This window comes from Microcaecilia unicolor, chromosome 7 (assembly GCF_901765095.1).
Source record: "Microcaecilia unicolor chromosome 7, aMicUni1.1, whole genome shotgun sequence".
In the NCBI taxonomy this organism is placed as follows: Eukaryota; Metazoa; Chordata; class Amphibia; order Gymnophiona; family Siphonopidae; genus Microcaecilia; species Microcaecilia unicolor.
Window position 1 is genome coordinate 57047178 of NC_044037.1, and position 18411 is coordinate 57065588.

At 40.2% G+C, this 18411-nt stretch overlaps 1 protein-coding gene across 1 annotated transcript in view; it reads left to right on the top strand.

Moving 5' to 3' along the window:
- LOC115474248 (connector enhancer of kinase suppressor of ras 2-like) overlaps positions 1-18411 on the top strand; it is a 768489-nt gene that overhangs the window by 685405 nt on the left and 64673 nt on the right. Inside the window, exons 15-17 of the mRNA XM_030209634.1 lie at positions 2347-2404; positions 3953-4128; positions 11229-11302. Coding sequence (XP_030065494.1) covers positions 2347-2404; positions 3953-4128; positions 11229-11302 — 308 coding nt within the window. The remainder of the gene's footprint in view (positions 1-2346; positions 2405-3952; positions 4129-11228; positions 11303-18411) is intronic.

The following is an 18411-nucleotide window of genomic DNA, read 5'->3' on the forward strand; positions in this document are numbered from 1 at the left end:
GCAATTTAGTATACGTTTTTGTATAAATTTTTATATATTATGCTCAATTTCCTAAATAGAGATACGAAAAAAGTACTTAACTCCATATGATTTTCATTTTCAATCAAAGTGTTCCACTGTTGTAGTCCAAAATCATTAAGGAGACTTTTCCTGCTGACATGAATTCATGTTTCGCCGGGGGCTGTATCAAGGGTCATCTCCACACAAGTTCTCTTCATCACGTGCCCAAATTTAGGTGCACAAATTATGGTGCCATATACAGATCCCAGGGGAAGGAGGCAAGATAATGAATGTGGAGATAAAGGAGAGAATGGGGGGATGTGGTGGAGAAGCGAGGAGTTTGGAGGGGCTGTGTGGATTGTGTGGAGGGAAGGAGAAAGGTGAGTGAGGGGATTAGAGGAAGGAAGTGGAGAGAAAGTGAAGGTGAGACCTGATAATCAAATCCTCTGCACTGTTCTGAACAGCAATGGAAAATTAGTGCCAGAACAGTGCGGGGGGCTTAAAGCCCTCATGATCAAAACTAATCGCATGCAAATTTATGCATACTATTAGTTTTAATCATCGGGAGACTTCTGCGGGAGGATTGTGCCTGGGCATGCACCCAGGGCACAATCCTCCTGTAGAAGCTGTTTGACAGGTCCAGGCTTTTTCAAATATCGGCTGGTAAGGAGCCATAATATACTTTACTATATTGATGCCTTTGGCATCTAACCGTCCATCCCACTTAGGCATCCAATCTAATTTCCAGGTGGAATTTTCAGAGATGCCAAGGGTGAACCATACCAAAGAGTGAGATTCATCATGCCAAGGAATGAGATTGAAGACCTAAAAGTGAGATTTTTCAGTCGGTACATCCAGGGTATAAATCTAGAATGATATAATTGTAGTATTGCTTTACAAAGGAATCAAGGCAGCATTAAACAATATTGGCTTTTCTTTGGAGTCTCTAGAAGAATACAGACAAAGTGAAGAGCAATTTGGGTAAATTTTTTTTTAACTGAAAATTGTCTTCTATCCAGTAGTTAAAAGAATGTACATCGGTTTCAGAGCACATTTACTTGCAGCAATGGGAAAAAGGACAGGCAAGGGGAAGCATCAGGCAAGAAGGTGTGCTCAGATTTCTTCTTACTGGTTGGACCACTTGGTTTACTTCTTTAAGGCTTCCCTTTCTTGAAAACAGTGATCAAGATCAGTGCACTGGTTCTGAAGCTCTGATGAGTGAGAGTGAGAAAGCTTTCAAATGAGGGTGATACACTCCTAATGAGTGAGACTTGGTATCCCTGAGCTTTAAATGTCCAATACTGATTGAAAATCTGCCCTGCTTTTATTTGTAGCAGCTTACCTAAATTCCCATTTAGTATGCAACACAACTCTGTTAAAGTGATACTTTATGTACCTTTCTGTAAACTGTACTCCATTTCTCCCCTATAATAAAATGTTATATATATAAGAAAAAAATTATACTTTGGGTCACACTAACTTGTGGATGCATTAAAATAATCATATATGGCAGACTTCTCAGTCAATAAAAGTTGGTAATGCATGAGCACATAAAATAAAGCTTTACAGAAATGAAAATGCACCGCAAGCATAATCATTTTTTACCTCAGTATTTTGGTAGATACAGGGCTGGTGTGACAAACCAAATTGCACAGAGTGGCAATTCCAAGGGTGAAAAATAACATCCATTCACTAGAAACTTGGGGGCCCTTTTACTAAGCTGCATAAGCGTCTATGCATGCCCAGCGTGCAGTAAAATGGAGTTACCGCCCAAGTACCTCGTGGCTCTTGCAGTAATTTCATTTTTGGCACGCATCCAATACGCACGTTTGAAAAATATTTTTTATTTTCGGTTGCATGTAACGGAGCCGTGCCAAGTGGCATTTGACGTGCATAGGTCATTACCGCCCAGATTCTTTACTGCTAGGTCGATGGCTGGCGGTAAGGTCTCAGACCCAAAATGGACGTGTGGCAATTTTGATTTTGCCGCACGTCCATGTTGGGAAAAAAAGGCCTTTTTTACAGGTGCGCTAAAAAATGGGTCGGCGTGCGCCCAAAACCCACACTTATACTACCGCAAACCATTTTCAGCTCGCCTTAGTAAAACAACCCCTTGGTATCGTGACTCTAACTGCTGCTGTACCTACCTGTAAGCAGTGTTTAGGCAATTATAAAATTTGCGCCTGGGAAAAAAGAAGTCTGTGAAGGACAGTTAGAATTCAGGGTAAGCTTTTATGGGGAAGGGAGCAGCAGAAGAATCATTTGCACAGAGCAGAATAATAGCACTGCTAGCTAAACAAAATATACTGTAATGACTTTTCTCTTTTCTCCCTTGTTTCTGTTTAGTCTTTCCACTACGCTTCCCTGAGGGTAAAAAGCAAGAAAAGAACGAAAGGTAAAACCAGTGATATACGAATATTTTAAAATAAACTGATTAAGATTTTAAACTCTTTTCAGTTTAGCCATGTGTATGCTGAACTCATCCATAAGCAATCCCAAAATTGCCATGTGACATTTCTATTAAATCATAATTTAACAGATGTATTCATTCCCTTGGTTTCTTTGTAGTACTTTATGGCATAGCTTTTAAACATTCTTGAAATAAGTGTGTACTCCATTCCTCGGATTCTATATAATTTACCCAGGTTTGGGCACAGATCCTAGACTCCCACACAAATTAATTTGTAAATGAGCCATTAACAATGGTGTTATTTGGCACTAATTTGGGTTTAGTGCATCCTTATTTTTAGCGCGCCTTTGTAAGGACCCCTAAGTTAGCCAATCAACTAGGACCACAATAGCAGGCCTATCTTTGGCCAGTTTAACTTAATCAGTTAAGGCACTTTTACAACACCACGGTAGAGCTACTGTGATGTTGGCACACACCAATCTGGCACTAACGCTGGCCCACCACACGCCATTTCCAGCACGACTGTAAATATTTTTTATTTTTACCACCAGGTTAGCACGGGAGCCCTTACTGCTTCCTAAATTGGAGGCAGTAAGGGCTCCACAGGAAATGGCTGCATGGCAAGTTTATACTTACCGCACAGCCATTTTCCTTTTTTTAAAAAAGCACTGCAGTAAAAGGAGCCTCAGCGCACGGCAAATCCATGCACTGATGCCACCGCAGGGCCCCTTTTATTGTCACTTGGTAAAAGGGTCCCTAAGTGTCGGCCAGCCACACATAGCCGGATATTCAGTGCTGGTGCAATATCTGGGCATAAAGCCAGCAGTAGTGGAAAAATAACTGACTGCTGCTGGCTGAATATTTACGTGTAAAAAACAATAAACCACAATGTACAATAAATCATAAATGATTAAAATATAATAAACATCATTAATACAACCCACGGACAGGCTTAAAACCAGAAAAATTGATTATTCCAATTGAAATGAAACAAGCAATTGTTGGCATTAATTAGAGTTAATTGTCATTTATGAGTGTAAATTTAGGTGAAGGATCAGCACCTAAATTTTACGCATGATCGGAAAAGGAGGGCACAGAAATGAGAGGGGCATGGGCGTAATGGGGGTGTTCCTAAAATTAACATGCGTTGTTAAGAATAGTGGGGATACACATGCACATTTGCACCATGTTTCAGTTGGTGCAAATGGCCGCGCGATTCCAGGGTGTAAGTGCTACTCTATAAACTGTGCCTAACTTTAAGTGCGGATTATAGAATAGTGCTTTATTTGGCACCAATGTTTTGGGCACATAAATAGAATCTAGACCTATATGCTCATTAACCAAAGTGGTAGAAAATCAAATAGAAAATATCTGAACTTGGGTAGGTCAGATGGGCCAGTTGGTCATAATCTGTCTTCCTCTATTTTATTACTCTAGCAAAAGTCAAAAAAGGATTGAATTAGCATGTTACAATTTACACTTGTGAAAACCTTATATATATATTATATATGCTGGACCCTCACATTTTCTTCTGATTCTCAGGGGGCTCACTGACCAGTGGGAGCAGAAGGCGAATTTCTTGTAAAGACCTTGGCCATGGTGACTGTGAAGGTTGGCTTTGGAAGAAAAAAGATGCCAAAGGCTATTTTACACAGAAATGGAAAAAATATTGGTTTATTCTGAAGGATTCTTCACTGTATTGGTACACTAACCAAAATGTAAGTAGACATCATAATGGAGAGCATTCAGTAGTTTATATAGTAAAAGAGGACCATATTCAGCTGCATACTGAATGCATAAAGATATCTGTATAAGTTATATGGATATCTTTATGCATATATTCATCCAAAATACATATATATATATATATATATATATATATATATATATATATATATATATATATATATATATGTTGGACTGTTGACTACACGTGGATCTAGCTTTACATGGATAGCTTTATATGGATAGCTCTCCTTATTATTGGAGTTTCTGTATAATAACGTAAACCACTTTGAATCCTTTAGAGAATAGTGGTATAGCTTGGAGAAAAGACAGCTAGTGGTATAGCTTGGAGAAAAGACGGCTGAGGGGAGATAATGATAGAGGTCTATAAAATAATGAGTGGAGTGGAACGGGTAGACATGAATTGCTTGTTTACGCTTTCCAAAAATACTAGGACTAGATGACATGCAATGAACCTACAATGTAGTACATTTAAAATGAATCAGAGAAAATGTAATTAAACTCTGGAATTCATTGCAAGAAAATGTAGTAAAAGCAGTTAGTTTAAAAAAGGTTTGGATAGCTTTCTTAAAGAAAAGTCCATAAGCAGTTATTAAAATGGACTTGGGGAAAATCTACTGCTTATTTCTAGGATAAGCAGCATAAAATGTATTGTACTGTTTTGGGATCTTGTCAAGTACTTGTAACTTGGATTGGCCACTGTTGGAAACAGGATGCTGGGCTTGATGGACCTTCGGTCTATCCCACTATGGCAATTATTATGTTCTTATGATAGTATAGTACAGTAGAGTATCCATATAAAGTTAGGACTGCTATTTATGCGGCATAAATGCTTTTCAATGATGATCCCAACTTTGGTATATTGCAACTATGCCATGGGGAGTTCTGAATGATTCAGGGATAATGTAACCCATTAATTAGAGCCATGATCCATGAGTTCTAAAAGCTCCTAGGATTCTTATATGTTCTACTTATTTCAGTGGAAATTTCTAGAGGATTAGCTGTATTAGTTCGTAGCAACAAAAACAAGGAGGTTGGTGGTACCTTATTGGCTGACCAATTTATTTGTTATTCTATAAGGTGCTACCAGCCTCTCTTTCATTTTTAATAATTATAGCCATATGGCATTATTCCTTCTCCCATCTATGTTAAAAACGTTCTGATGCAAACTGTGCTCAGAAAGGCACTACATAGGTGTTTTGGTTGCTATAATAATTATTTCATAGTAATTTAAATTAGCTAAGAACATATGAACATATTGACTCAAACCAATGGTCCATTTAGTCCAGTATCCTGCTTCCAAGACTGGCCAAATAGTGTCAAGATTCATACTACTGATCCTAGGGACAAGCAGTGGCTTTTCCAATGTCTATCTCAATAACAAGAGTATGGACTTTTCCTCCAGGAACTCCAGATACACTAACTGCTGTTACTACATCCTCTGGCAAAGAGTTCCAGAGCTTACACTATTCATTGAGTGAAAAAAATATTTCCTCCTTTTTGTTTTAAAAATATTTCCATGTAACTTCCTTGAGTGTCTCCTAGCCTTTCTAGATTTTGGAACGAGTAAAAAATCGATTCACTTCTACTCGTTCTACACCACTCAGGATTTTGTAGACCTCAATCATATATCCCCTCATCCGTCTCTTTTCCAAGTTGAAGAGCCTTAACCTCTTTAGTCTTTCCTCATATGAGAGGAGTTCCATCCCCTTTATCATTTTGGTCACTCTTCTTTGAACCTTTTCTAATTCCACTATATCTTTTTTGAGATACGGAACGCATTACTCAAGGTGAGGTCACACCATGGAGCGATACAGAGGCATTATAGTATTTTTGGTCTTATTCACCATCCCTTTCCTAATAATTCCTAGCATCTTGTTTGCTTTTTTGACTGCCACTGCACATTGAGCAGATTTCAGCGTATTATCTACAACGACACCTAGATCTTTCTCTTGGGTGCTGACCTCCAAGGTGGACCCTAGTATCAGGTAACTATGATTCAGGTTATTCTTTCCAATATGCATCACCTTGCATTTGTCCACATTAAATTTCATCTGCCATTTGGATGCCCAATTTTCCAATTTCCTAAGGTCTTCCTGCAATATTTCACAACCTTGAATAGTTTTGTGTCATCTACAAATTTAATGATCTCACTCGTCGTTCTGATTTCCATATCATTGATAAATGTGTTAAAAAGTACCAGTCCCAGTGCTTGTTCATGTGGCACTCTACTGTTCACCCTCCTCCATTGATAGAAATGACCATTTAACCCTACCCTCTGTTTTCTGTCCAATAACCAATTCCTAATCCACACCAGAACATTGCCTACTATCCCATCACTCTTTAATTTTCTCAGGAATCTCACGAGGAACTTTATCAAAAGCTTTCTAAAAATCTAAATACACTACATCAACTGGCTCGCCTTTATCCACATGTTTTCTTCATGCCTTCAAAGAAATGAAGCAAATTGGTGAGGCAAGACTTCCCCTGACTGAACCCATGCTAACTCTGTCTCATTAAACCATGTTTGTCTATGTGTTCCGTAATTTTATTCTTTTTATTAGTTTCCACTATTTTGCCCGGCACTGACATCAGGCTTACTGGTCTGTAATCTCCCGGATCACCTCTGGAACCCTTTTTAAAAATCAACGTCACATTGGCCACCCTCCAATCTTCAGGTACTATGAATAATTTTAATGACAGGCTACATATTACTAACAGCAGATCAGCAATTTCATGCTTGAGTTCTTTGAGTACCCTTGGATGTATGCCATCCATTTCAGGTGATTTACTACTTTTTAAATTGTTGATTTGACTGAGTACATCTGTGCATAAGAGGAGGATAATATTATCATCATTCCTTAGATTTTTTGTGAAGATGATTAGAGGTGAAATATATAGTAGGGTATTTTTTATGTATGCATGTCTCGGCAGTAGGTGTGTCTCCTGGATGAGTCCTATGTCAACCCTGAGTCTTGTCAGCTCCTTAAATAGTAGCTCCCATTTGGTGGGCGTATTTAGACCTCTTATATTAAGAGTTAGTAATGTAAAATTATCCAGTATTTAAACCAAAGAATAAATTTCCAATATGTATCTTAGATATTACAAGTCTCTAAATATTCTCCAATTTGACATAAGATATAAGATATAGTTACAGCAGGTTTAACATAATAATACCCAACTTGTCCTTTGATTAGGTACTCCTGGAGTTCCCCCCCCCCCCCCACCTTCCCTTCCCCAATCCCTTCAACCCAGTGTATGCACTCCACATCCTCCAACAGCGGGGCGCAATCTCAAAGAAGTGTTTCTCCCATCCCAAATCCCAGTGCTGTAGAGATAACATCATCCAGGAATAGGCATATCACTAGTCAATAGGGTGTCAATCATATGAACTCACTAAAATGTTGAAGATCACTTTGAATCTACATGAACATTATGGGCTTGGTAAGCCATACCTCTCCATGGCTGTAAAAGTAGAGTACTGGAGTTAATACTCATATTTGGTTATCTTTTGAAAAGTTTCTAACATTGATTTGAGGAGTATTAACTCCAGTACTCCACTTTTACAGCCATGGAGAGGTATGGCTTACCAAGCCCATAATGTTCATGTAGATTCAAAGATCATATCACGTTGTATCTGCCCGAGTGATCCTGGTATTCAACAGTTGGCATTTCAATTGTTTCCCTTAGTGATTCATTGCCACTTGGGTTGCATTGGTATCACTGAGGCAGTCTTTGATGGAAATTGTTGACAGCCATCATAATTCATTGCTGGGAAGCACTCCTGTGCTTCTTGGATGTTGTGGATTTGGTGCATTTGCCCTCTTTCTAAAAAGCAAATACAAAAGGATATTGCAACTTGTATTTTATGCCTTGCTTTGTCAGTTTTGATATAAAGGGACTCAGCTCTGATCTGCACTTAAGAGTGGATGAGGACAAATCCAGATACATCTCCACATGATAGGAATCCCAAATGGATTTCTCAGTGGTCCTTGCTTTATGAAAAATTCTTTCAATTTATAATAGCCAAAATATGCAATTATATCCTTAGGCTTATTATTCCTGGGAGTTCCCAGGGCTCAGTATGCTCCTACAATTTGAACCATCATGGGGTCAATAGCCCACAAAATCAGAGATTGCATTGTCTGCTCCTATTCTCCAGATCTTTGATTTTGTCTAAGATGCTGGTTTGTGTGCTACTGTTACCGCAACTTCAGTTCACTTGTTCTCCGTATCAACCACTGTATTGCCCAGCTCTCTGATTTCTCCCCAGAGATCCTCACCCAGTGTATGCAGCTCCGTGCAAACAGCTTTCAGATCAGTTTTTTGAAGCTAATGTTGGATTTCCCCCATATGAGCAGTTGATGTTGTTTCCACAGACTCTTTGTCTGTAATTGATTCTCTTTGGAGAGCTTCTAAGGCCTGCAAAGGATGAAGGGCCTCCACTATCTTAGCATCCTCTATGCGAGCTGCCGTCAGGTTTCCAGTGTAGGCAAACTCCACCAGAGGCGACTGACAATATTGAAGACTCATCTCCTCTCTTAGTTTAGTTTACAATTCTCTGGTCTTAATGGTTCGCTCTTGTGCCTATAAATTTATTGATGGTGGCAATACTGCAAGATATGCTCTGGGATCCCACAGATCTAACTGCTTAAGTAGCCATTCCTGTGGGTGGCATCACTTACTCCTAACCATATCTGTTTCCTTTTTCTCTTGTTTTATTTACTTTCCTCATATAAAGGTCAGTAGCCATTTATATAGCTCCTTTCAGCCTGGACCACTGTCTTTCCACTTCTCATTTGTCCTCCCAGCCCATCAGCTGTTTTTCAGGTATTCCCCCATTTTACTAAATTCAGCATGTTTGAAATCCAGGACTTTGAGTTTTGTGTGGCTGCCCTCCACTTTAGCTGTTATATCAAACCAAACGGTTTGATGATCATTGCTGACCAGAGGACCATTAGCAGCATTAAGATATCTGTATAAGTGATATGGATATCTTTATGTGTATATTCAGGCTTTTGTAAATTTACCTGTGTAGATATATGGATGTCAGCTGGCTCTCCCTTTGGTGGTGCTCGCTATAATATACATATAGTCAGCACCATCACTTCTGTGGATAGTGGTACTGAATATTTATCAAGTATTTAATCCTACAGATGACATTTTAGAAAAACACTGGCCAGGGCATTTGAATATTGACCCACGGGATAAGATACTCCAGGTAGCTGGAATTTGAATGGGCTTCCTCTCATTTGCCACACCGAGAATCGCTAGTGCGGCTTTGTAAAAAAGGCCCTTAGCCCTTAATTGCCCCAGGTAGAAAAAATTTAGATTGTGATTCATCCAGGGACAGAAAAAATACTTGCGTGTAATAAATGTAAACTGCTTTGGCTGTAGCACAGAAGGTTGTATATCAAATTCATGACCCCCCCCCCCCCCCCCCCCCCCCCCCACCTCCAACACACTTTGCTGGCATTATTGTAGTATTAACCAATATACTTGGTTAATACTACAACAATGCCAGCAAAGTGTGTTGGTATACTTGTTCAAGTTACTATTGGGAGAACTTAGTAAGTGAGAGAAAAGTGCCTAATATATACCGGTAATGCTATATACTCTTTCTTTATAAAATTTATTCCCATTATTCCAATGTTTTACTTAGTGACCTGATCACTATTTTGGATTGCATAATGTTAGCACTTTATAAGTGTCTAAGGAGGTTCAGTATGTAGCAACGTGAGCAGATTGGTGTTCCTTGAGCTTCAAAGCAGTGAATTACATTAGCATTTAGGGTGAGATTTTTCAGATGGTGTGTCCAGGGAATGCATCTATGAACGTTTAAGCATATTGCTTTGCAAATGAAAACAAAAGTTGCAGCATAAAATATTTGCTTTTCTTTAGTGCCTCTGAAAAGGATACAGACAGAGTGGAGACAATATGGTTAAATTCTCTGGGGTAAAAATATGCCTCTGCTCAGTTGTTAAAAGTGTGTGCCTAGGTTTCAGAGCACATGTATTTGTAGGTGCAGGAATAAGGCAGTACGCACGAAAGTGTGCTCTGATTTCTTCCTATTGGTTGGGTCACTTGGCTTTTCTTTTCTTAGGCTTGCCTCTCATGAAAGTACTGATCATTACCTGTGCACTGGTACTGAGGCTTTAATGAGTGAGAGAAAGGGCTTAAAGTGTGTGAGGGTGACACATTCCTAATGTGTGAGACTCAATATCTTTGCTTGTGCCACTTGTCGATCTGCTAACATTTACCTCAGATTGTATAAACAGTGCACAAATTTCTGCACACAAAATTGTGTGCTTTCCTGAGATGCATGTGCAATTTAAATTGGTTAACGAGCCAATGAGTGCCAATAATTGAGTGCTAACAATTTGGATTTGCACGCACATCTTGCTAAGTACTATTCTATAGAGGTCCCTGCACAAATTTTATAATGCACAATTCAAAAGGAGGCATGGCCATGGGAAGGGTATGAGAGGGTCATGGAGATTCACTAAAGATGCACACAGTATTACTGAATACTAGGGACCCGCGCCTAAATTACATGCCAAGACTTATGCCAAGATTTACACCAGATTTAATTTGGTGTAAATCCTCACACTCAAAGTTTGGCATGGAAATCGGCTCTAAGCACTGTTCTATAAATGGTGCCAAACTCGGAGCACCGTTTATAGGACAAAGCTCTGCGTGGAGTTTTTTTCAGTGCTGTTTTTTGAGGTCCATTACTGAATCTAGTCCACAATGGCTGGCTGAAATGCTTTAGATGCTACTAAAAGTACTTTTCCCATTTGTTAGCAGTTCTGTTTTCATTAACAAAGAACTGGTGTTATTATGAGTGGTTTAATCAACTGATCAACTGACAATTCATTTACCTCCTAGAAAACTGTGAGGCAAGCAAAATACACTAAATGGTGTTCTTTATCTTTGTTAATTATCGTTAACCTGGGGCTTAAAGATATCAGACTTCATTGGTGGATTCTGGCTTTCATTTCTTCCACAATCTGTTATCTCTATTCCGATCAGCATTTTTTTTTCTTTTTTTTTCTTTTTTTTTTTGCAACAGGATGAAAAAGCAGAAGGTTTTATCAGCCTGCCTGAATTCAGGATAGATAGAGCCATTGAGTGCCGAAGGAAACAGTGAGTATGAGACAGCAACCTGTACAAACTTGCACTACAAGCCTTATCAGCAACAGGCAGCCATGACTTTACCTCTGCTGTATAAGAAACAATAGGGTTCCCTTGTTTCTGGATGATCTTGAGAAAGGACAGTAATTCCTCTTTCTCCATGAACAGATGCACTTGGTTTTCTCCTGTTGGCTGCTTGTTCATAACCACCCTCTCTAGCTAGATTGTTTTTCAAACTGAAAGGAGCTATTTTAAGGGTGAAACCTTTATGTTAGGAAAGTAAAAAAAAAAAAAAAAAAAGTAAGAGGAAAAGAAGGCTGCTTTGGTTCTCAAAAGTAGTAGCTGGAAAGATAAGGGAATAGAGGTTAGCCTTCATAAATTACAAGACATCAGAGAAAGAGGAAGACAGGCAACAATACTTGGAGAAGCTAAAGGACATTGTAAAAGTAGTCAGGAAAGCAAAGATGCAAGTGCAAAACAAAAAAAAAAAGCCAATACAGTAAAATGCAGGGACAAGACATTTTTTAGATATGTTAGTGATAGGAGAAAGTGTCAAAGTGGCATTGGGAGACTCAAGGGTGAAAAGTAGCAACATGTTGAAGCAGATAAGGATAACGTTGAATTGGTTAACAAATATTTCTGTTCTGTATTTACAGACAAAGGGCCAGGGGTTGGACTGCATAAAACAAATGCTAATGGGAATAGCTGTGTGGTAAACGTAGACTGATTCTCAGAAGACTGTGTTCATGAGGAACTAGCTAAACTAAAAATAGACGTGGAGGGATATTTTTGATATGACGTCTAAGTCTGACTTTGGACGTTTGCTCAAAACATCTAGAATTCAAATATAGTGGTTTTGAAACAGCTAAACGTTGCTTTTTTTTTTTTAATGGCCACTTGCTAGATGTTTCTGGGCTCTGTGCGTTTGTGAGACTGGGCATCCAAATGGCATATGACGTTTAATGTAAGCAAGTGCAAAGTGATGCATGTGGGAAAGAGGAACCTGAACTATAGCTATGTAATGCAAGGTTCCATGTTAGGAGTCACTGACCAGGAAAGGGATCTAAGAGTCATCGTTGATGATGATATGTTGAAACCCTCTGTTCAGTGTTCGGCGGCAGCTAAGAAAGGAAATAGAATGTTAGGTATTATTAGGAAAGGAATGGAAAACAAAAATGAGGACATTATAATGCCATTGTATCACTATGACTGCACCTTGAATACTATGAGCAATTCTGGGCACCGCATCAAAAAAATATATATAGCGGAATTAGAAAAGGTACAGAGAATGGCAATGAAAATGATAAAGGGGATGGGACAACTTCCCTATGAGGAATGGCTAAAGCGGCTAGGGCTCTTCAGCTTGGAGAAAAGATGGCTGAGGGGGCGATATGATAGCAGTCTATAAAATAATGAGTGTAGCGGAACGGGTAGATGTGAATTGTTTGTTTACTTTTTCCAAAAATACTAGGACTAGGAGGCACTCAATGAAGATACAAAGTTGTAAATTTAAAACAAATCGGAAAAAATATTTCTTCACTCAATGTGTAATTAAACTCTGGAATTTGTTGCCAGAGAATGTAGTAAAAGCAATTAGGTTACAGAGTTTAAAAAAGGTTTGGATAGCTTCCTAAAAGAAAAGTCCATAAGCCATTATTAAAATGGACTTTGGGGAAATCCACTGCATATTTCTAGGATAAGCAGCATAAAGTGTATTGTACTGTTTTGGGATCTTGTCAAGTACTTGTAACCTGGATTGGCCACTGTTAGAAACAGGATGCTGGGCTTGATGGACCTTCAGTCTGTCCCAGTATGGCAATATTTATGTTCTTATATCTTTTTGGTCCAATTTAGACAAAAAAATATGTCCAAGTGAAAAATGCACAAAATCAGGCCATTGGAATGTAGGAGGAGCCAGCAATCTTAGTAGACTGGCTGGCTACACAGGCATCCCAGCAGAGCAGTGGGGCACCCTAGGGGGCACTGCTGTGGACTTCACATAAAAGCTCCCAGGTACACATCTTATCCTTACCCCTTTGTATTGTACAGGGAGCCCTTCAAACCCCGCCAAAATCCTACTGTAACCAACTATACACCACTACAATAGCCCTTATGTCTGCAGGTATCACCTATATGTGGGTACAGTAGGTTTTTATAGGACTCCTATATGTGGTGGGTTCTGGAGGACTCGCACTTTCCACCACAAGTGTAACAGTTAGTGTGGATTATGGGCCTGGATCCCCTTCTCTGCAGTGCACTGCACCAACCACTAGGCAACTCCAGTGACTTGCTTGCTGCTCTAATAGGACTGACTATAACATCTGAAGCTGTCATAGAGCCTGGTATGTACTGTTTCTTTCACATTTTGGGAGGTGGGAGCAGGTCAGTGACCACTGTGGTATTAAAGGGGGTCATTCATTTATTTCTGCAGTGGTCATCTGGTCATGTAGGGCAATATTTTGTGACTTAAGTCATTATTAAAATGTCTTAATTTTAGTCCTAGATGCTTTTGTTTTGTTCTATTATGGAAGAAAAATGCCCAAGTGTTAGGAACACCCTAATCCCACCCCAACACCCCCCCCCCCCCCCCCCCCCCGATATGCTTCCCTGTGATTTGGATGCACTACTGATGAAATGCATAGATAAACGTCTGAAAAACAGTTTTTTAAAATAGAGATTTGAACATTTTAGCAAGCAAAACATCCAACTGCTGCTTTATACATTACTTTTTAAATATTTTTCTCTTTTGAAAATGAGCCCCAAAGCGATGGGGCCTGATGGGATACATCTAAGGGTATTCAAGGAACTTCTCGAAGTTCTTGCGGCTCTGCTATTTGACCTTTTCAGTGCTTCTTTATAGTCTGGAGTGAAATTCACCCTCTTTCTTATAACTTAGCTGTTCCTTCATTAGCTAGCTTCCTCTTCCAACCCAGTACAGCAAGATATTTCTACTGCACATGAATATGAAGTTCATATTAAAAACAAATCCTCAAAGATCTTTCCCCAGAGGCTGAAAATAGTTTTACTGAGAAAAATGATTTTGAAAGAATTCTCAAATTCATTGATGCTCCCAAAAGTCCTATTGATGTACCCATTTCTTCTGTACTTCAGTGTTTACAGCCTACGATATGGCAAAATCATCATGCTATTCAATCTATTTCCAAAAGATTGGATGCTAAATGTAAAATCCATCCTGCCCCAAGTCATGACAGACCTCAATTGCCACACCACTCTGTAGTGCTTGAAGCAGCAATAAAAACATCAAAATCTAACAAGTCCACTTTTTAGTATCCTCCAGGCAAAGACCCTAAAATCTGGACACAGTGGACAGGAAAGAATACCTCAGAGCCATACTGGGAACAAGAATACCAGCTCACCAACTAAAGGCCTTCATTACCAGCAATCACAGCTTAATCAACAAGTAGAAATGTTTGCTACTAACCCTTTCCGAACCCCATCTAATTACTGTCACATCTGTGGCCATGACCACCCTCATTCTTACCCTGTTTCTGGGAGTCAGTGGCTGTGCTGGCTTCTGCTTGTCTCTGTGTCTGTCTGTCTTAGTTTCTCTCTGGCTCTGTGTGCTGATTGCCTTACTGGACCTCACCAGTGTGGGCTATGCCTCTTCCAAGATGGCTGCCGACTCCTCTATGCCAGTATCCAAGATGGCTCCCGCTGTTCCTTCCTGTGGGCTGACTTCTCTGTGTGTCAAGCCTCTGTTTGGAGGCAAGGAGATTGCTGCAGCTGTGCCTCTGATGTTGAAGGGCTTTATTAATCACTTAGAGACTACAGCCCTTGCCTTTGCATTTCGTCTAAGGGCCCTGGTATGTAGAGTGCTCTGTACACTGCTACATTGTTTGCACTGTGTGAGTTTCTAATGTTTGACTTGTTAGCTTGGGCACAGCTTTGCTTGTTAGCCTGTGTACAGCTTTACTAGTTCTTCTGAGATTGCTCTGTGTATGTTTCTAGTGTATGACTTGTTAGCTTGGGCACAGCTTTGCTTGTTAGCCTATGTACAGCTTTACCAGATCTCCTGGGTTTGCTTAGTGTATGTTTCTAGTGTATGACTGATTAGCTTGGGCATAGCTTTCTTGTTAGCTTGTGTTCAGTTTCCTAGTCTTCTTGTGTTTAGCTTTCTGGTTTTTCCCGTGTTTGTTTTCTTTTGCTTCTGGAACTTCAGCCCTTGTTCAGTCTGTTGCCAGTACTCCTTGATACTGAAGCTCCAGCCATAGTCTTGCTTCTTGACCTGACCATGGCTTTGAACCTGCCCTCTGCCGGAACCCGGACATTCCCTGCCTGTCTGCCTTGCTTTCGCCTAGGTGCCTGGGGGGCACTTCTGTATCCTGATTCCTGCTGTTCCTGCTTGCAAGTTCCAGTTCCGGTTTTTCCTGTAAGTCCTGCCGGCTGCCCGAACCTGAGGGCTCAACCCTCGGGGAAAGGTGGCTAAGCGTAGGTGAAGCCTAGGTCCAGTGTGTACCTGTCCAGCGGGTTCCGGTTCCGTAGGTTCCAGTCCAGTGGGTTCCGCTCCAGTGTGTTCCAGTCCAGCGGGCTTCACTCCTGTATGTTCCAGTCCAGTGGGTCCACTCCAGTGTGTTCCAGTCCAGCGGGCTCCACTCCAGTGCGCACCCGTCCGGTGCGTTCCAGTTCCAGGTATTCCTGTGTAGAACTCCAGTCTGGGGTTCCGGTCCAGTCTTGTCTCGTCTCTACCTTGAAGGTGATCTTGCCTGCCACTGCCACTCCACAGTAGTGGCCCAAGGACTCACGAACCCAGTGCTCTCGGGGAAGAAGCCTGACAGTATGCCAAGGTCCTCGGGCACGCAACAATTACCTCAGTAACACTGAAAAATGTACTCTTCATCTCATAAGAAACACATACAATATATATTGTGCCACGTCACAAATTGGAGCAGTCTCTTGCAGTTTGTGAAGTAGCTTGGCTCCATGCTTCAGGGTTATGTAAAGATTTGTATGACCACCTTGAAGACCCCCATGTCCAGGGGATAATTTATTCAAAGACAAAGTAAAGGATGCTGTTTCTCAGGTTAAGGGCAATTGTTCTAACCTTAGTGAAAACTTACCACTCCTAACTCTGATAAGTCAGCATTTTACTGAAGATCTAATTCCATATCTCCTCAGAAATCATACCATTCCCAATGTTATTCTCAATCCTACTACCAGAAAAGGTATCTAGTCAACCACAATCTCAACCATCTCCTTAGACTCCTTTCTAGTGTCAGAGATTTTGTGAGAAGAAATCACAGCCATCATCTTCAATGACAACTGTCAAAAGTAGCCCAAGTTTTTGAAACATCTAGCTGGAGGATGGCATTGCTTCTTCTGGGAAGCATGGCACAATATTACTTTAGCGGGTACTCAGAATCATCAACCATGGTTACACAATGAATTTTATTCAGCTCTCTCCATTGTCTCTTCCCTTGCAGGTGAACCATCCATCCTCTCAGTATGAAAGGAAAATTCACTCATTGTTTCAAGCGCAAGTCATAGAATAGATTCTACCACAAGATTACCATCATGTTTTCTATTCTCATTATTTTCTGATTACAAAAAAATCAGATGGTCTACATCCAAAACTCAATCACAGGAAATTATACCTGTTTGTAAAAACAACAAATTCCGTGCATTCATTGAAGACCATCGTACTTCTATTGGGGCTCAACAACTGACTTGTATCCCTAGACTTCAAAGACGCTTAGCTCGTATCCCTAGTCACCAGGATCATCAGAAATAACATTGTCATTTGGGGACATTCATTATCAATACAAATTTCTCCTCTTTGGACTCTCTTTTAGTTCCCAGTGTTTTTACAAAATGCCTTGCAGTAGTTGCAGCACACCTCAGAAATCTGGGATCTTGTGTATTTCCATACTTCGACAGTTGGCTCACTTCTGCAAATAACAATCACCAATCACCACTGTTCACACTGTAGGAGTCATCATCAACATGGAAAAGTCCATGGAAAAGTCCATTCTTAACCTAACTCAAACTATGCAGTTTACTGGAGCTCAACTAGACACAATTCAGAGAAGAGCTTATGTTCCTCAAAATGGCATCAACATGATAAAAACTGTCACTTCAGCTTTCTTCAGCACACAAATGTGCATCAAGAATATTCTCAAGCTTCTAGGGCACATGCCAGCTTCAATCATGCAAATTTCACGTGAGACCCATACAATGAGGTCTCAAATCTCAATGGGACCAGCAGAGAAAGCCTTTTTCCCACAAGGTTTTCGTTACTCAACAGATAAAGAAAGCATTGAGTTAGTTGCAAAACCCTATCAATTTAGCAGTCAGGACTCCCTTCAGACATCCTAGTCAAAACAAAAGATTCCTCCCACAGTGGATGGGAGTCCATCTCCTAAACCTGCATACTCACAAAATATGGTCAGTCAAAGAATCCAAACTCCACATCAATGTCTTGGAACTTCATGACATTTACTATGTAATCCTCACTTTCAAACATTTAATAAAGGGAAAATATTTTTTCTCCATATGGACAATCAAAAATCTATGTTTTAAATAACAAGCAAGAAGGAATGAAATTCCTGAATCTCTGCAGAGAGGCCCATCACATTTGGACTCTGGCCCTACAGTTCAGTATCTTCCTTCAAGCCATGTGTATTCCATGAACACAATGGGGGCAATTCTATAAACTGGCATCTAGAGGTACGCACCACTTACGTATGTCAAAGACACTATTAATTGACAGGTGCCTACATGTATTAGGCACTATTCTATAAAGTAGTGCCTAAGTACCATCATGCCTAACTGCAAGGAGGGCGTACATGTGGGTGGAGCATGGGTGGCCATAGGCATGTCTCCCAGTTACAAGCATAGTTTATAGAATACTATAAATTATGCACATCACTTGGTGCACCTAGGTGCGCAAACTTATGCCTAAACTTATCCCAACCTAGACACGTTAATGCTCTCAGCTTGGTGACGTAAGGACTAGATGCAGAAGCTCTTCCTTCCTTAATTCAGAATGTCCACAGTGCACCCAGAGTACCATCTACACACAAATCTTCACACATGCATTTAGCTCACACCAGTTTAGAACTTACCGCAGGATGCCTGAGCACATCCCTCAATATGCCATTTTA